Source organism: Platichthys flesus, chromosome 5 (genome assembly GCF_949316205.1).
Source record: "Platichthys flesus chromosome 5, fPlaFle2.1, whole genome shotgun sequence".
Taxonomy (NCBI): Eukaryota; Metazoa; Chordata; class Actinopteri; order Pleuronectiformes; family Pleuronectidae; genus Platichthys; species Platichthys flesus.
In genome coordinates, this window is record NC_084949.1 from 23,863,906 (window position 1) to 23,882,727 (window position 18,822).

The 18,822-nt window shown below is 45.6% G+C and overlaps 4 protein-coding genes across 5 annotated transcripts; 3 read left to right on the forward strand and 1 right to left on the reverse strand.

Annotated features, from left to right (window-relative positions):
• The first annotated feature begins 293 nt into the window (after nt 1–293).
• actb1 (actin, beta 1) lies at nt 294–3,903 on the forward strand. The gene is made up of 7 exons (XM_062387689.1): nt 294–399; nt 1,272–1,397; nt 1,492–1,731; nt 2,197–2,443; nt 2,534–2,725; nt 2,826–3,007; nt 3,229–3,903. Exons 2-7 carry the CDS (start codon nt 1,275–1,277, stop codon nt 3,370–3,372), a joined length of 1,128 nt encoding a protein of 375 aa, XP_062243673.1. The 5' UTR covers nt 294–399; nt 1,272–1,274; the 3' UTR covers nt 3,373–3,903.
• A 2,085-nt stretch (nt 3,904–5,988) lies between these two features.
• Nucleotides 5,989–11,168, forward strand: fbxl18 (F-box and leucine-rich repeat protein 18). 2 transcript variants are annotated; one of them, XM_062387692.1, is made up of 8 exons: nt 5,989–6,124; nt 7,386–7,583; nt 7,755–8,104; nt 8,792–8,927; nt 9,008–10,086; nt 10,266–10,484; nt 10,603–10,803; nt 10,932–11,168. In XM_062387692.1, the coding sequence occupies exons 1-7, from the start codon at nt 6,071–6,073 to the stop codon at nt 10,757–10,759; spliced, it is 2,193 nt and encodes a 730-aa protein (XP_062243676.1). In that variant the 5' UTR covers nt 5,989–6,070; the 3' UTR covers nt 10,760–10,803; nt 10,932–11,168. The 2 variants fall into 2 exon arrangements, with proteins under 2 accessions (XP_062243676.1, XP_062243675.1); XM_062387691.1 differs by having other exon boundaries at nt 10,603–11,168.
• On the reverse strand, nt 11,074–13,998 carry LOC133953464 (stonustoxin subunit beta-like). Its single transcript, XM_062387389.1, has 5 exons — nt 13,834–13,998; nt 12,684–12,735; nt 12,381–12,413; nt 12,146–12,282; nt 11,074–12,099 (listed from the first exon to the last, which is right to left on the reverse strand). Exons 1-5 carry the CDS (start codon nt 13,867–13,869, stop codon nt 11,680–11,682), a joined length of 678 nt encoding a protein of 225 aa, XP_062243373.1. The 5' UTR covers nt 13,870–13,998; the 3' UTR covers nt 11,074–11,679.
• A 307-nt stretch (nt 13,999–14,305) lies between these two features.
• Nucleotides 14,306–18,579, forward strand: ptcd1 (pentatricopeptide repeat domain 1). The gene is made up of 8 exons (XM_062387693.1): nt 14,306–14,877; nt 14,964–15,104; nt 15,581–15,799; nt 15,895–15,996; nt 16,385–17,041; nt 17,523–17,639; nt 17,782–17,964; nt 18,219–18,579. The coding sequence occupies exons 1-8, from the start codon at nt 14,413–14,415 to the stop codon at nt 18,450–18,452; spliced, it is 2,118 nt and encodes a 705-aa protein (XP_062243677.1). The 5' UTR covers nt 14,306–14,412; the 3' UTR covers nt 18,453–18,579.
• The last annotated feature ends 243 nt before the right edge of the window (nt 18,580–18,822 follow it).

Below are 18,822 nucleotides of genomic sequence, written 5' to 3' on the forward strand. Positions count from 1 at the left end.
TGTATGCTGTGCTAGCCCCGCCCACATGTGTCACACAGTAATCGAATTAATCGCGAACAACCAGAGAGAATCGATCGATCATCGACCACCTCCCGTATCGATCAGTGTTTGATAGTAAAGTCGAGGCTCTCTTTTCACGCTGCCCGTCCCATCCGCGCGCAGGGTTGGGGGGGGGTCATCATCCGCAATTTACGCCACGCCCAGTGGATGCAGCGGGACCAATGGGAGGCCGCCGTGCGGAAAGTTCTCCTTTTATGGCGCGGGGCTGCAGCACGAGCGCTGATAAAGCGAAGCGGCTCCTCGGCCTCCGTCGCAGTCGAGATCAGACATTACACGGAGCCGCATCTTTGCAGCGTTTCCCCGCACAGACCAGAACCCGCAAACCAACCCCGCACACAGGTGAGACCCCCGCACGCACCGACACGGAAGCTGCTCTGATTCATGTGTAGTTTAATTGTGCGTGTTTGAGCTGCATTCATGCACGCAGCGAAGTTATGATGCGATTTCTGTGCGACTCAACTTTTAAAATCCACCTCATTCATTCGTGTTGTTGTGTTGTTCCTGCTCCGTCGCTACACAATATCTTTTAGTTTATACACTAGTGGTTTTGCGGTGTGATTGTGTGTTTGAACCGGGGGCTGCTGCGGATTTAACCCGGGTGCTCCCGAGCTGTCACCGCAGAACAGATCACACTGACCCGGGTAAGAAGATGCTTTGGCCCCAGAGAGACGGATGAAGGGAGATTAGTCGGATTAAAGTTAAAACCACTTAAACTGAAGGTGGAAGCGTATCAAGAGGTTATTGTGACATTGGCATAAAACAACAACTGTCAGTCCAACCTTTTCTTACATATAACCCTTATGGTGACGACATGACCGTTACTGATGGAAGTTCATTCATCACAACCGTCAGTGGTTGGTGGGTCGGTGGTGAAAGGGAGTGGCCGGTCGGTCGGTGTTAGGACACTGGGCGGTTTCACTGGGGGCCACCGCCTTTTCCAGCTGCCCCCCGTTTTTCCTTATATGGCCATGACCAGACCAGAGTGGGAGAATCAGCCTTTTGTCTCCCAGCTCCGGATCCGAGCTGGAGCGTGCGCCACTGCGACATCCAGCGTCCACTCCCCCCCCACGGCAGGGGTTCAAACGGGTTTGCCAGATGTGAGGCTTCACTGTCACAGGGCATCAGTGATTAACAATCCCCTCCTCTGTCTCCGTCCTCCTCCTCCTCCTCCTCCTCCTCCTCTGTCTCCCTCCTCCTCCTCCTCCTTCCAGAAAATGGAAGAAGAAATCGCCGCCCTCGTTGTGGACAATGGCTCCGGTATGTGCAAAGCTGGCTTTGCAGGAGACGACGCTCCCCGTGCCGTGTTCCCCTCCATTGTTGGACGCCCCAGGCATCAGGTACACAGCTTCCCCCTAAACACAATATAAATCCAAAAAACCTTGAATAACATACAGTTCTGTACGTACTCACACTCTCTTCTTTGCTTCCCAGGGTGTGATGGTTGGAATGGGCCAGAAGGACAGCTACGTGGGTGATGAGGCACAGAGCAAGAGGGGAATCCTGACCCTGAAGTACCCCATTGAGCACGGTATCGTCACCAACTGGGACGACATGGAGAAGATCTGGCATCACACCTTCTACAACGAGCTGAGAGTGGCCCCAGAGGAGCACCCAGTCCTGCTCACAGAGGCCCCCCTGAACCCCAAAGCCAACAGGGAAAAGATGACCCAGGTAACATTGGCTTGATGCACTCAGCTCACCTGCAGGGCCGACCAACGGGAAACCATGTTGTCGCCCAGCAGTTTCTTCTTCTTCTTCTCAATCCATTTCCTTCCTTGCTGCTCCTTCAATCTCCAGGTTTCTTCCTTCCTGTGCTGATCTTTTCACATCTGCGGATGCTTCAGGTCTTTATCTCTCTGCTTCAGGAATGACAATCTGCAGCATGGTCACTGCTGTGTTGCAATATATGAAAAGTCTCTAACCACACTCTGGTGTTTGCATGATGCAACAGATGGTAGAGCGGGTTGTTGCACTCCATCGTGTAGAGTTAACATGATCAAACTAACGGGTAATGAGTGGTGTTAATATTCAAAACACAACGGCTCCTGTTCTGTGCCCTTGATCTGATTACACTAACCAATACCAGTTTACTTTAACACAGTTCATTGACTCATCCTTTTTCTCCCTCTCCTCCAGATCATGTTTGAGACCTTCAACACTCCTGCCATGTACGTGGCCATCCAGGCTGTGCTGTCCCTGTACGCCTCCGGTCGTACCACTGGTATCGTGATGGACTCTGGAGATGGTGTCACCCACACAGTGCCCATCTACGAGGGCTACGCCCTGCCCCACGCCATCCTCAGGTTGGACCTCGCTGGCAGGGACCTGACAGACTACCTCATGAAGATCCTGACGGAGAGGGGCTACAGCTTCACCACCACAGGTGAGCAGCGCACAATGGTTTCAAAGCAAGCTGCTATTTAAAGCTAAAGGAACAAATCATGATGGAGATTATTGTTTTCTTCTCTCTCAGCCGAGCGTGAGATTGTGCGTGACATCAAGGAGAAGCTGTGTTACGTTGCTCTGGACTTTGAGCAGGAGATGGGAACCGCTGCCTCCTCCTCGTCCCTGGAGAAGAGCTACGAGCTGCCCGACGGACAGGTCATCACCATTGGAAATGAGAGGTTCCGTTGTCCCGAGGCTCTCTTCCAGCCGTCATTCCTTGGTAATTAACATCATGACACTTGCAGAAGATGAGACTTGAATTTCAAACACGGTCACAACACACATTTCCTTCGGTTTGACTGAACACCTTCTTTTCACAGGAATGGAGTCTTGCGGTATCCACGAAACTACCTTCAACAGCATCATGAAGTGTGATGTGGACATCCGTAAGGACCTGTACGCCAACACTGTGATGTCTGGAGGAACCACCATGTACCCTGGCATTGCTGACCGCATGCAGAAGGAAATCACTGCCTTGGCTCCCACCACCATGAAGATCAAGGTAAAACTCGTCTGCACATCCTCTGAGGCAACGATGCAAAAAATGTTAAAGGCTCTTTATGCTCTACTGGCCCTTAGTGGACAAACTGTGTAAATGCAGTATTCAATCTCTTGCATTCCCTGTTTTACTGTATTTAATTGTAGACTTAAATACTTGCAAGAAGTACAATTATAATAACAATTATGGTATTTCTAACCCTATTTCTATTTTGGTCCCTGCAGATCATTGCTCCCCCAGAGAGGAAGTACTCTGTCTGGATCGGAGGCTCCATCCTGGCCTCTCTGTCCACCTTCCAGCAGATGTGGATCAGCAAGCAGGAGTATGATGAGTCCGGCCCCAGCATTGTCCACAGGAAGTGCTTCTAAACAGACAGTCTCCACCTCCCCACCCCCTCCCCAAAACACACTGCTACAAACCCAAACTACAGGCTCTGCATACATGCCTACACCAACACACTGGTGTATGCTGAGCCCAAGACACCTCTTCCATTTCCCTCATCACTATGGCTATGGCACCACGCCCCCTGATGGGGAGAAACTCTGCTGGAAGTACAGAGCGTCCGAGGCGGTGTGAATGTGTGAGGAACATGATGTTCGTTGTTGTGTTTGTGTAGGTCATTCCAGATGTCTGTGTTCACCATCTTATTTGCCTCTATGAAGGTTTATTCTCTGGTTGGGGCCGTGGCCCAAAAGGCCTGTAGTATTACTTAATATGTAAATTATATAATCTGAAACTTGTTTTGTTTTTTGTACTATCAGCCTTAAACAATACTTGGTCCAGTTTGTGTTTGTCATTATGCAAAAGACAAAGCTTCTACCTTGTATGGAGGTGTAAGGTTTGTGCATTATTCGTGGTGTTCACAACAACCCAATAAAGTGCACATGTCTGAGATTCCAGTCTGTCTACTTGGTCTTATTCACGTCACTACTCACTACTACACTACTCTGTCCCATGTTACTGCACAAATTTTATAATCAAGGGTCGGTGCATAGACTGTTTATAAAAAGGGTCGGACACATGTTGCATGACAGACAGCAAATTAAAAGATCTATACATTAAAGTATAGACTCTGGGTAATTGATGGCAGTTTGTCTTGCAACCATAACAATGGGTCTTTCATGGAAGAAATGACATCACAGCAGGTGATGTCACTGGGTCTAATGGCTGAACTCCAGTAGAGTTGAGTTTCAGGCTCTGTGTATTGTGCCTGCTGGCTCACTGTCAAGATGAGGGCAGCTGTAAGGAGCCGAGGGAGATACAAAGACAGCTGTGTGTGTGTCAAGTCAAAATGCACTGTCATTTTCTTATTTAAATCTGTCATTTAAATATTAAAGGCATCATTTGAACTATTTGAAATGCTACAGAATTCTATAAATTCCTTGATCTCAAATGATGTAATGAAGCCATAACTTTCGATGTCAGCAAGGACATTTTAACCCGGATATATTTAGCCCATCCTCACCTTCAACATCTCATCTTGGTTCAAGGCCCTCACAACCAATCAAAACTCCTATATAAATAATAAGGCCAGCAAAATACCTGGTATCAAACACCCCTATCTACCCCTATTAGAGATGACCAATCTCTCTCCCTCCACCAGTCTTTCCAGTTGCTGCCATCAGGCAGATGTTACCAAGTTCCACTGGCCCCAAAAAGCATCTGCCGCAAATCCATCACTCCTTTGGCAATAACCCCCCTCAACAATTAAAAATGGACACTTCACTTCAACCTGTTTTTCACAATTGCGGTTTCTAACAGCTCCTTATGTGTCTATTTAAGAAGTGAGTTCAGATGTTTAAATTTAATTTGTGAGCATTGCTGAGCCATATTTTTTAATATGTAATGTGTATTGTCAATTATGAACTAGGTTTTGAGCCTGTCAAAGATCATTTCTTTCACTTGGATGGACAAAGTGGATCTATATCTACCCTCAAGATACGACTGCAGTAGTAGTTTTAAAAGTGTGAAAAAAAGAAATCAAATTCAAAGAGTCAACAAATAAAATGATTATAACATTTATTGGTAGAGCCCATGTTCACAAACTAAACTTCGCTTGAGGCTTGTGTGCGTCATCCTCTGAACTTTAACCTTACCATGGGTGAGGAAAAACCAAAGAACAACATTTGAAAAGGTAGAAAACCAGAGTGTCTCATGTGAGGGATTCTTCATATAGGACGGTCATAAACGCAATAGATGTATCATTTACATTCATGAGAAAAGACAACGATTAAAATAAGTGTATGAACACTTGGACACCCAGTCCAGGGCAAACTTTACTGCCACCTTGTGTTGTACTCTCAAGACAGACTGTAACATGTTTAATTATAGTACCATCATTTACACATCTAAATTAATGTGAGAATAAATCATTGATGATGAATTATTGATTGTTAATGCACGACTACTTGAACAAGTACAACATATAGGGTTGTAAAATTAAAATAATATATAGATATCAATCTTGTTTTTAATCAAACTAATTTACCACATTTTTATTCTCATAAAATTACAACTTTATTCTTGGGATATTGCTACTTTATTTATAATGTTTAAAATATATTGTATGGAATATTAAGTGCAGAGTGTCAGATGACTTTTAAAAAACATTTCTAATGAATAAAGTTTCTAAATTTTGTCTGCAGCCGGGTCCTTTAAATTTTGCCTCCTGTCAATGCCCTAACATGAAATTAAAATTGATTTTAGAAGCTTTAACCTTTTTATTAGATTTTTACTGACCTAATAAATATATAAGATGTATATTAAAACCACAAATCTTTGAGCCACATGAAAACCATATAACATTGAGGTATTTTTCATTATTTTTTAATCTGAGAAGCGTGTAATTTATTAAATTTCCCTTTTTATTGAGTTTTAATAAAATAATTAAAAATAAAACAATTCATTGGAACGGACTGACAGGAAATGGGTCCGTCGCTGTAAAACCCTCCGCCGGCGTGCAGCAGTGAACCCTGTCCGTGCTCTGAGAAGTCGTTCCGCCGTGCTGCAGCCCGGTGGAAACATGAGCTCTGTGTGTTTGCATGAACCTTTAACTTCCTGTGAATCATGAGTGGGACATTGACAAGTGTCTCCGAGGACATGGACCGACAGATCGTTCAGGTTGGTTGGACAGACCGAGCTCGACCACACACGACACCGGGCTCTGGTCGGTGCTGCTGGGAACTGGTTAGCTAATCATGTCAATGCTAGTCAGGACTTTACTTCCATTAAACTGTGGACTTCTTAAATCAGGAGAGGGGGGGATTCAGTGTCACTATTCAAACATTACACGCAAGTTAACCTGCTGATAAACACAGGTACACGTCGTCTGTGTACAAGCGGACCCTTCAGCAGCTGATCGAAGTGAAAGTGGCTCCACACATGTCTGTCTCAGTGTCTGGAGTCAGGAACCCGAGCAGCTTCATCCTCAGAACATCTACCACAAAGGGATCCTCTCACATGTCTGTTCCTGTCTGCAGGAGCTGCAGCTAATCCTTATTATAATAGATTCATCCGCCTGAGGATTGTTTCTCTAGTTGTCGGTGAAAAAGCCTGAAAGTAGAAAACTGCACCGTTATAATTTCCCTGAGTCCATAGAGACGTGTTCAGTGCTTTGTGTTGACGACACGTTCAACACAAAGTGACACACAGTGACACACACTTTACATGTGCGACCATCGGGTTCTCACGTCTGAATACAACACAGCAAATATTCTACGTTTCTACTTATGATATAAACTGTAGCATGGTAATAACTCTGAATGAAAATACTTCACTGATTGTTTCTTGTATACTATAAATAAATAATCTGTGTGTTAATAAAGGCCAATATGGATAAAACCATCTGCTATGACAATAACTCCAGTGACAAGATACATTAAATTCTGTTTTTAGCTAATTCACTTTTTTATAAACTTGACAATTAACATTAACATTGATGCAAACGTTTCCTTTAATAAATTCAGTATTGCCATGAAGCAGACCTGCTTACTGATTTGAAATATTCCATAGCACAGTATTGAACACCCAGATGTTGCTCACAACATAATGATTGATCTGTAATCCATTTGATTATTTACGGCTTTTACTATTGTGACGTGTCAATTATTCCCTTGATAGATTAATGGTAAATTGAAGACCCACATGGGGCTTTTGAGTATCCATAACGTGTTTTATTCTCTTCTCAGACTTTTATTCCTACTTTACTTAGATTTGTTCCTGTAATGTCTTTCATGAGTTTTATTATAAAACACTTTACATGTGCTTTATACATGTTTTTGTTGATTTTACCACATTTACAGTCTTAATTGAGTTAATGATTAGTGAAGGACCTGTTGCATCTTTTCCATAGTGGTAATTTCTCCCTTTCTGTTGATCTCAGGCGGTGTGCGATGAGGACACCATGTCTTCCACCTCAGTGGGCATGTCAGACCTGAGCGATGAGATCCTGCTGTGCATCCTCCGCCATGTGACCGTGTGTGACCTGCTGCTGAACGTGGCAAACGTCTGCCACAAGCTGCAGACGCTGTGCCACGACAAGACCCTGCTCACACACGTCAGCCTGTCTGAGGAGTATCTGGTAAGACTACGCCACCAAGCTCTTCATTATTTCTGTGCACTGATCAGGAGTGTTTCAGGATCTCTGCCACAAATTACCTGCAGATCTCGAAGATCATTTGAATGTGTGGAATGTTTTGTATATTGAAATCAATGTTCTTTAACAAACATTTTGTTATTGCTTCTCCTTCAGGCTGATGATCAGTTGGTTCGGCAAATACTGAAGCAGCTGGCCAATCACGTCCAGTCTCTGAGCCTTAATGGCTGCTACTGGCTGTCCGGCTCCACCTTGGATCAACTCGCCCGCTGCAGGGCCGTGACGCACCTCGATGTCACCGGCTGCCGCCTCACCTCCTTGCGTCTGTCCCGCCTCCTCTCCTCCCTCTCCTCGCTCCGATCGCTGGCTTTCGATGTGACAGCAGGTTTCAACTCGGCGCAGCTCAGCTCAGAGGCCGTGGGTTCGCTGAGCCGCCTGTCGGAGCTCAGGCAGACACTGTTGACTCCGAGTTATGGCGTGGTGCCGTGCTGCGCCCAGCTCCGCAAGTAAGCATCCGTCAGATCGCTGAGATTTCAAAATATGTATCAGTTTAAATGTAATTATTGGAAAAGCAGCATTAGCATTTATACTCTATGTGGCTGCTCTTAATATAAAGTACAGATGAGGATTGTGTGGCTGTCATTAGTTTCATGTCGGTATTGGGGAAAGTAAAATTCTCACTGATAATACTTAAGGAATTCTCAAAGTTATTACAGCTCATCTCAAATCTTCCTTTTAAGCCACACGTTGCAACTTTTTCACCTTCGGCTTCTAAATGAGTTTGAAGGTTCACTGACTTGGAATTAGGAAAATGGTGCCGCCTTCCTTCCCACTCCTAACCGTGAACGTCTTTCCTTGCTCTATCTAACTTTGGTGATTGGGTACAAACTCCGCTTAGAAGTGTGGAACTGACCGATAGTCACATCTTAAAGTTCAATTTAAACACAATTAGAAGTCATTAAAAACCAGCGTTTATGTCGATATCAGCCAGAAAACTGTCAAAATAGGAAAAGTTCTTAACAGAGTTTGGTGTATTTGTGACAATGGCAGCTCCTCTGGCTCAGGAAGCTGGGGATCATGGGTAATATCCACCATTCACTTGTGTTTCAGCTCAGTGAGTGGGACCCTGATGCTTTAATGATGGCACTGGGTCAAAGGTCGAGGCGTCACCATTTTCTCTCTGTGTCTTTCAGGCTGATGCTGCAGTTTGACATCTCGGATGTGACCAGGGAGGGCGTCGGTGTCTGCTGCCAGTTGATGGTGGGTCAGAGCAGTGTGCCACATTACCAGCAGCTGGAGGAGTTCACCGCACGTTTGGCTCCAGGAGAGGTCAGTTTGTTCCTATACGTACACACCTGTAACACACACCGCTGTGAGTAGAGTCTGTAACCATGAATTACTGTCCACAGGTGAACCAGACCTTGCTCCTCCTCTACCTGGCCGTGTTCAGCGTTCACGTCCCGAAGCGTCTCAGAGTTTTCCTCGTCTCGATTCCCGGCCCGAACCCGGCCCACTGGCCCGCTGCCCCCTCGCTCGCCCAGAGTTTGGGTCAGCGAGGGGAGCTGGAGGCCCTGCAGCTCCCCCGCTCCTGGCTGGACTCCCTGTCTCTAAAGAGAGCGCTGGAAGGAAACAGCCCCAAGCACCTCAGCTTCAGCCGCTGCCCGTCTCTGTGGCCCCAGGTGTTCCAGTCGCTGCTGGAGGGGGGGGTCCGAGACGCCAAGCAGCTCACCAGCCTGAACCTCAGCGGGATCAACCAGGTCCTGTACTCCGAGTGCAGGAATGTTGACGATCACCTGGTGCCTGGCACGATGAGCCGGCTGGCGGTCGGCTGTTCGAACATTAAACAACTGAACCTGATGCACACACACTACCATCATGAACACACACCTGGGCCGGCCGGGGAAACACACCTGTGTGGCAGCTTGGCCAAATTCAGACACCTGCGCTCTCTCACTCTGCCGGCCTGCGCTCTGTCAGACAGCTCAAACTCCCATCACATCTCTGCAAATAACACATCTCCCTCCCCGTTGTTCCTGGGGCTCAAGAAGGTTCCTCGTGTGGGGATCCAGAACCACAAGCCTGATTCAGAGTCGTCCCTGTCGGGGGACACCACCTCAGGGCTCGCTCAGCTCCTGGCTGGCTGCCCTTTTTTAGAGACCTTAGAGCTCATCGGCCCAGGATTTGTCTCCACGCTGCCTCGGCTCGAGCCCTGCGCTCGTGCCAGCGTCGAGCCCCGGGGCATGTGTGCGTGGGCTCGAGGAGTCGGTGATGCACACTTAGCTGCACTTGAAGCTCTGCATCGATTGCGTCGTCTGACGCTCGCTGGGCTTCCTGGGGTCTTGCGGGGGACGGGGCTGGTCCAGCTCGTCAGGCAGTGCAAAGAACTGCAGGTTTTATCCCTCGCCAACATGGGATCACTAAAGACCATGAACTACACCCCGGCCTTGCTGGACACTCTTAAACAGTGCACACAGCTGCAGGAACTCCGGTGAGAACACGTTTTTGTAATTTACTGCAATAATAGACACTCACCATCAGATGAGTATTGATAATAAACATGAAAAATCTTATAGTTTGATGTAGAGTTTTTGTTATTAAACGTTCTGGGGCAGTAAAACACTTTGATTTATGTTTCAGTGTTGAAGATTGTGTGTGTCTGTTCCTCAGGTTAGAGCAGCCGCACCTGAACGCCAACGCCTCCTTCTTCGAGGCCCTGTCCTCCTGCTCTCGTCTGAGACGCCTCTGCCTTATCTCGCGCAGCGGCACCTTTGACCCGTCCGCCACAGAAACCTTCATGGAGCGGTGCTGTCACGTCGTCATGTGTCACATGTTCATGGGCGGCACCTTGGTGGCTTGTCGCACGCTGCAGAAAGTGCTGCTGGAGAGGTCAGTGAGTGTGTGAGTGTGTGAGTGTGTGAGTGTGTGTACACATATTGAACACCTTCCATTTAATTGTGAGATGAGTCTTTAATTTTGCCTTTCCGTGTGTTTGTCTCTCTGTCAGATTTTCGGCCGAGCGCTCGGCACTGAGCGTGGTCATCTATCCTCTTCAACATGAAGACCTGTCTTCAGTCATCAGAGACATCCCTCTGACGCTGCTGGATCGAATCACGCTGTTTCAGAGCCACGTGGCCCAACCGCCGCATCTATCACCTCTGTGACCTCAGCAGAAAGCTTCCCTGTGATTGGTGCTCAACAGCTGAAGGTGTTCAGACTGATTTTTGTTTTTTGTTTTTCGGTAGGAATATAAATTAACAAATGAAAGTGAGTGTTTGTCATCTGTATTGTTATCAATGCTTGTTTACATTTACTCAGTAATGATGGTTTTTAAAGGGAAACTTACTTCAGAAGTCACGTCGGCTTCGGATCGACGCTCTGGAGCTCGGAGGGATTTTAAGTCCCTCGTCCAACAACTCTTCACACTTGATGCCACAAGGGCCTCAACTCTGGCTCCTCAGTTAAAAATCATCTCTGCTATTTTGAAGGCAAGTGTCAAAAATATAACTCAAGTGATGTAATTGTTCTGAAACTTTAATGTTGTAATAAACCTCCATATTAACGCATTTTCAATTGTGGTCTGTGTACTATCATTATATTTGTGCTCAGGTCGCCTCACATTGTCTTGAACTTGTGTTGTTCCTGTAGGACACAGACACTCAGACATCCTGCAATGACATCAAGTTTGATTTATTCATATCATATGTAACCACATAGAGGCTTTAATACATTTTTTTTGTTTTGCATCAAAACATATATATAAATGTATATGTACTTTTTAAACAAAGTGCCCAGTGACACTTTTATTAGTTAATATCTGAATTACAATCAGATAAAGCCCTAATCTGTTATAATTCTATTAAAGTGTTTTTTTACTATAGTTTTTACTTCTCAAATAAAATACACTAAATTAAATATTATACATATTAAAGTGTGTTGGCTATCAATTCAATAGTTGTTCAAATATTTCAGAATTTAATTTCTCGTACGGCCATGGATACATTATTACTTTTTTGGATTTCTAAATCAATCTTTGCATGATCAACGAGCAGCCTTGATGTTTTGTGTCACACTCCTTCTGAAATCAACATCCCATCCCCGCTGCTGCACATCCGAGACGTCCCACTTGTTGGCTGGACGTCAGGTCACACAGCCGGGCACTGCCTGCGACCCACAGCCCGGGGTAGAGCGGCTCGGTGAACGTGGTCTCGACTCGGTGCATCAGCTGCAGCGTCGTGTCACAGACGCAGTAGTGGGTCAGAGAACCTGCTTCATAATCCAGGTACACACCCACTGTGGAGGACTGGGACTCCGGCACCGAGGTCTCCTGGTCGTTGTGTCTGAAACACTCTCTGTTCACGTTTAAGTCTAAACTCCAGGATTTGTCGTTGCAGCCAAACGCACACTCGTGATAATAATCTGACCTTCCAAGGCCTTTGTACGCCACCGCTACTTCAACCGACCCCTCGAACTCCACCTCCCAGTAGCAGCTTCCTGACAGGCCCTCTGTCAGGAACCTGTCTCCCCAGGTGGGAGACAGGTTCTCCCACCTGGAAGCGGTGGGAGAACCTGTCTGGGTGTTCAGGGTACGACTGGACCGAGTCTGTGAGCTCTACCTTTCTGTCGCTCTCGGACAGAAGCAGCTCTCTGTACGCTGTGTTCGGGTCCAGGCTCAGGTGACGGTAATCTGGAGAGGTGAGCAGGAAGCGTAGGTCACATGACATGTCCTTCATTCATATGGTAGAAGTAAGTGTTTAACCTCAGGACTGATCTCATTTGACTCACGTAGCAATAAGTCCTCTCTGGTCTGAAGTTCATCTGTTCATTTTAAAATAGAAACACACAAGAGATAACACGTGAATTCAGAATCTCATTTAAAAAATAGAGCTTTAAGTGACTCTTTATAAACTGCAAAGAGGAAAACATATTTTATGAAACAGGCATCTATTAAAATGTTAAATTGAAACAATAATTGTTGGTTTTGATTACAGCTGGAACAAAACTAAAATGCGATAAACTAAAAAACATAACTATAATAACATGTTTTCATAGAACATGCTGCTTGTGTGTGTGTGTGTGTGTGTGTACCAGGAGGAGGCGTGTCATTGGAGGGTGGAACTTGTAGTCCATGTGCAGGTTCCTGTAACAATTGTCACAAACTTTTACGATAATACATAAACATAACAACCTGTTAATTTTATGGATTCTAAAGTAAACTATCGCCAGTAAATCACTCACATGCTGATCTTATAAGTTCACTTTTAAATCACATCAAGAAATATCTCACCATGAACGTACTTCAAAATAAAGGTCAAATTGTTTCCTTGGACTTTGGAGCCCTCTGCTGAGACACTGCTGATGCACTGTGATGTGGTTTCCTCAGATTCACATGTTTAGTCATTGCTTGATTCAAAGTGTGAATTTGGAAATTTTAATAGTTTGTAAATCTACATTAGCTGTTGGCAGAATCAACAGAGGTTCCAGTTTTAAGCAACAATGTGACTCATTCATTATAGATGCAAACAAATGCATGTACCAAGTCGTGTCTGAGAATCATGTGAGTACAATAGGTTGGATCATATCAGATTAAGCCCGACTTTATTTGGTTAGGTTGTGGATACACACACACACACACACACACACGTACACACACAGGTTTTTGTGTTGTTTGCTTTTTGTCGCCATTTCAAATCCCTTCTCAAAACTCATCTTTTTAGGAAAGCTTTTTATTAATTATTTTAATCAATGCAGTTAACTGTTGTTCTTTTATTATGTCCCATCTGTCTCATTTGACTCCAAAACATAAATTATTGAGGGGGGGGGGTCTTATATGATATGAATTGATTGATTTTATTTGCCTCTGTCCTGCCATCTTCATCTTGTTTTAACTTTGTAACTTTGTTATGGAGTTGATCATTATAATAACAAGCAAAACATGTTCCCTTAATGTGACTGTGAAGACAGATTTAGGTCCCTACAACATGAGTAATACCTGGACACACACACAAACACACACACACACACACACACACACACACACACACACACACACACGCACACACACACACACACACACACACACACACACACACACACACGCACACAAGTGCATGATCTGAGGGTCAGAGATTGTGTATAAGCCCTTCTGTGTTCTGTGTTATTGTATCAACAGAGTGTGTTATTGTGTATTATTATGATAAATACTTTCAAGGCTAAAAGTAGGAGGAATAGCTTTTACCAGTGTTGGTGACGCATCTCCAGCTCTGTCCTCCATCACCGGAGTGTGTATCCGTGAATCGGTGTGCACTTTGGTTGTTTAAATGAATCATTTAAATCATTGACTGTATATAAAAGTATATAATATAAATAAATGTCTATAATAAATGGCTGGACCCGTTTTCACCTCACGTCACCCCAGGAAGAGACTGGAAGTGTAAAAACAGTTTGAACCAGCAGGGGGCAGTGGCGTAAACAGAGAGGCCAGAACAACTCAGCCATAACAATCAATCACCAATAGAATAGATGGAACATCTTGTTTAACCTGGACAAACTACGTCATTTTAAACACTTAAATCAACACAGTAATTAACATTAATGTTTTAATCTAAAGAAACCCGTTGTTTAATCTCTCTGTGTCAAAAAATGTAGGTTTATGAGTCTGCTTGGATATCTGTTGCTCGGGTCTGACTCCGTGTCATTGAACCAGCATGGTGATCGTGATGTGCGCAGTCGCTGATAACTAGCAGAGAAGACGTCTCTTAAAACCGCGTTGATCGATTAACCGGTTAACTAGCGAGCTAGATAACAGAGGTCCGACATGCTGGCGGCCGTCGCCTGCTCCTGTGTGCGGAGCGGGAGGAAGATGACCGCCCCCGTGGCTCAGCTGTCGCTCCTCTCTGCGAAGAACTCCCCGAGGTGTGCGACTCCAACCGGGGTACGAGGTGCGTCGCAGCACCGGCCCCCCCGGCTCCTCAGCCCGGCTCCCTGGGTCCTGCCGAGCGGAGCCTCCCTCCGGTGTGTGTCCCAGTCGCACCCCAGCCACGGGGCCGCCTCAGCCCCAGAAGATGGAGAGAACTTCGGCTCCCTCTCCATGGACATCTCCTCCCGGAGGTCGTTCAGGAAGAGCGGGCCAGAGACCCGGGATCTGCGGCACCAGGAGCAAGTCTCCCGGGTTGATGAGGAGGTTGAGGAGGAGGAAGAGGAGGCTGTGAGGAGGCCCCAGAGCAGAAACACACAATACTGGTACTTCTTACAGTGCAAGAAGCTGATCAAGGAGAAGAAGGTGAGTGTGGTGGAAGTGTCATGTCTGTGTTTGTTTCTCCATGTGTGTGTTTGTGTGTGTGTGATCGTGTTTGTGTCGCCTCTCAGCTGCAGGAGGCTCTGGAACTGTTCAGCAGGGACATGCTGCAGGTGGAGAAGCTGCAGCCGGAGGAGTTCAACTACACCATCCTGATAGGAGGCTGTGGACGGGCTGGACAGCTGAAGCAGGCCTTCAGACTCTACAACGATGTAGGCACACGTCATCTTTAATTCATATTTCACACTTAAAACTGATCCAGAAACTGTTTCAGTCTGAGCAATAGCTAACAACGCCTGTACGGTGGCCCTGAGGTGCACAACACAGCGACAAAACAGAGCGACAAATTACAAAACATGACAACAAATCACAAAACAGACCACAAGTCAGAGCAACAAATCTCAGCAGAAAACACAGCAACAAATTACAAACATGACAACAACACAAACCACAAATCACAGCAACAAAACACAAAACCAAACACTGACAAATCTCAAAACACAATGACAAGATCACAAAGCACGTAAAAAAAAGCGACAGAAAAATCTTGCCAAACATTTGCCGTTGTGTTAACAATTTACGTCACTCTTCTCTGACTAATGCATCGTCTTCAGTTGTACATTTCTTGCACCTGAGACACAAACACTGACGTCCCCTGGTCCTGTAATAATCTGTGTGTGTTTTCCAGATGAAGAAGCGAGGTCTGGAGGCCATCGATGCGACCTACACCGCGCTGTTCAACGCCTGCGCCCAGTCGCCCTCGAAGCGAGCCGGTCTTCAACAGGCTCTGAAGTTAGAGCAGGAGCTCCGGCGCAAGAACTACCGCCTCAGCACCATCACATACCACGCCCTGCTCAAGACTCACGCCTTCACCAACCACCTCCAGGCCTGCATCCACACGCTCAGGGTACGTGTCGGACAGAAGGGAACCCGTTCAGTGGATTGTGTGATATTTCTGTGTTAGTTATGAATGTGTGTGTCTGTGTGTGTGTGTGTGTGTAGGAGATGCTTCAGAATGGACACGTGGTAACTCCGGAGACGTTTCACTACCTGCTGATGGGCTGCTTGAAGGACAAAGAAACAGGATTCAGACTGGCTTTACAGGTACATGCATGTTTACAGGAAGACGCCATGTCTAAAAGATTTTCGAGGGGAGATGACGTTAAACCTGCCATATTTAACAATAAGTGATTTTAGCTCATGTATTTATCTGCAGATGATTTAGAGATTATTTGATAATTCATCTGTTCCATGAAATGTCCAAAAAACTATTCCTGAAAGGCCAAACTAATGTTTCAAAAAGTTTGTATCATCTGAACATAAGATTATAATCCAAAAATATCTCATTTACAAGCAAGTGATTAATAAACCCTGTGTTGTTGACATTTGAGAAGCAAGAACCACACTCTCCAGAGCAATGGAATCCTGAAAAACTGTTATGTTTGCCTTTTTCTATTTGATTACATTTCAATATCGTTCATATTTGTTTCAGGTGTGGCGCCAGATGTTGAAGTCAGGGATTCGTCCGGACGCCAAGAATTATACCCTACTCTTGAGAACTGCAAGGGATTGTGGGATTGGTGATCCCGCCCTGGCCTCTGACGTTCTGCTCGGGCGCGAGTGGGAGAACCTGCGAGAGACGGCACAAGCGTCACATGTCAAGTCAGAGTCCCGACGTAAGGACACAATAGACATTGAGCTTCTGGAGAGGCAGCTGTTTATCGAACCTGGTTCACACAGACACGGGGACAAGTCCGTCAGCAGACGAGAATCACCCCAGTTGGTACCAGTCGGTCAGAGAGAAAACCTCTCGCTGTCGGTGGACTCAGTGAATTCCTCAGCCCCTAATCTGCTGGACCTTTTTGAGGGGAGGAAGAGTGCCGTGGTCTCCCTCGGCGTTGTAGACGGAGCTTATGATCGGCTTGCCCTGATCGGAGGAGCAGAAGGTTTTCTGGAGAAGATGGCGGCCAACGGACTCAGTCCTGACCTCAGGACGCTGACGCTGCTGGCGGATACGATGGAGCCGGGCTACCAGTCCCTGCAGATGCTGCTGAGAGCCGCCAAGCAGCATCACGTTAAGCTGGACGCTGCGTTCTTTAACTCTGTGATCCGCAGGGCGGCCAGAGCTGGTGACCTGGAGGCGGCGAAGGTGCACAAACTAACACAAACACAAACACAAACACAAACACACACACACACACACACACACACACACACACACACACACACACACATTGATCCATCTGTAGCTGTGACGCTCGCTGTGTAATGAAATGAATGGAAATTTGTGTCAGGTATATTTACTATGCTTATTATATTTAAATAGAATTACATTTAATTGAGTGCATACCAAATTGTAAACACTTATAGATATCAGTCCCCTAAATATGCAAGATATTTGTGTTCATCAAGATCCATGCATTATTTGTGGGGAAATAAAACAAATGCCCTACGATAAAGAAAGTAAAACCAATTCCTGGATCTTTACCCTGATCCGGATATGCACCATATTTAATGGGTTCTTCCCTGAACTACACCACATCCTTCGGGTTAGGAAGATGTATTCTTCTTGTAATTTGGACAAAGTGATGCTGGAAGTGTGTTATTGATTTCTTCTTTTCTCCTTCCAGGGCGTGTTGAGTGTGATGCGGCAGCGTCACGTGAGCGTGGATGTGCAGACATTTGGAAGCCTCGCATTAGGCTGTGAGCGACAGAAAGACGCTCTGCAGCTGCTACAGGACATGGAGGTGAAGAATGACACCTCCTAAGAAGTCAGAGTAGACATTGCTGTGTACTGTTTGCAGTATCTGATGAACCATAACAAACAACAGTAATAGTATTCATACAATCTGTCCATCATGGCGTCGGTCGCTTTGTGTTTTTCTGCAGGGGGCGGGGCTCAGGCCGAACGTGCATGTGTTCTCAGCTTTGATTGGCAGAGCAACACGGAGACTGGATTACATCTACCTCAAAACTATCCTTCAAACCATGAGTGAGATGGAGGTGTGGCCGAACGAGGTCATCATCAAGCAGCTGGAGTTTGCTTCCCAGTATCCTCCCAACTACAACCAGGTGAGCGCCCAGTCAGTGTGAGCCTGGGAATCAATATCTGCCGGGGTGGTCTGGTCAAATTCCGATCTCAAGTGAAGAACCTGCAGACTCTCCTATAATCTTCCTGGCACAATAACTTTGCTGGAAGTGAAGGAAACAGATTTGAAATGAATCACAACCAGCTGTCCAAATGCTTCTTGTAGTAGAGACCTTTTCTCTCTTTCCTGTCTTTTTATTTCAGCCCCCCCTCATCTCTCCTATTCTCTCATTCCCAGTACAAGTCCAGAAACAACTACCTGGTCCAAATTGATGGTTTTCGTGGTTACTACCAGGAGTGGCTGAAGTTCATGCCTGCCCTGGATGCGAAGGATGAACAAGCAGAACTTCACACTGAAACAGAAGCTGCAGAGCTGAACACAGAAGCTGCAGATGGACTGACGTCGTCTCAGAGGAACCAGAGAGCAGCCGCCAGGAGATACGGCTCTCGTAAAGACAAGACTGCTCTGTAACAACAAGATATATTTCTTCATTATCTCCTTTGGAAACTGAATGGACTGTATGCAATTTCATTAAACACAACAAAAAAAAAATTATGATATTGTTATTTATATTGCAATAAAACATTTTTTCAGATTTCTACAGATTTTATCTTTGATTTCTTCTAGATTGTTTTATTTTAACACTTTGCTTTTAATGTAATAGTTGAGCGACCATTTAAATATTTCAGCAGAGAATATTCTGTCACACGAATTTGTGGTGGACTGGTTTGGACAGCATGGGCTATCAGACAATAAGATAACACACGTCAACTTTCATTTAAAGCTTTACCCATAAGACCGTTAGAGTACAGAGTAGAAATACGTTTTTTAAATATTCAAT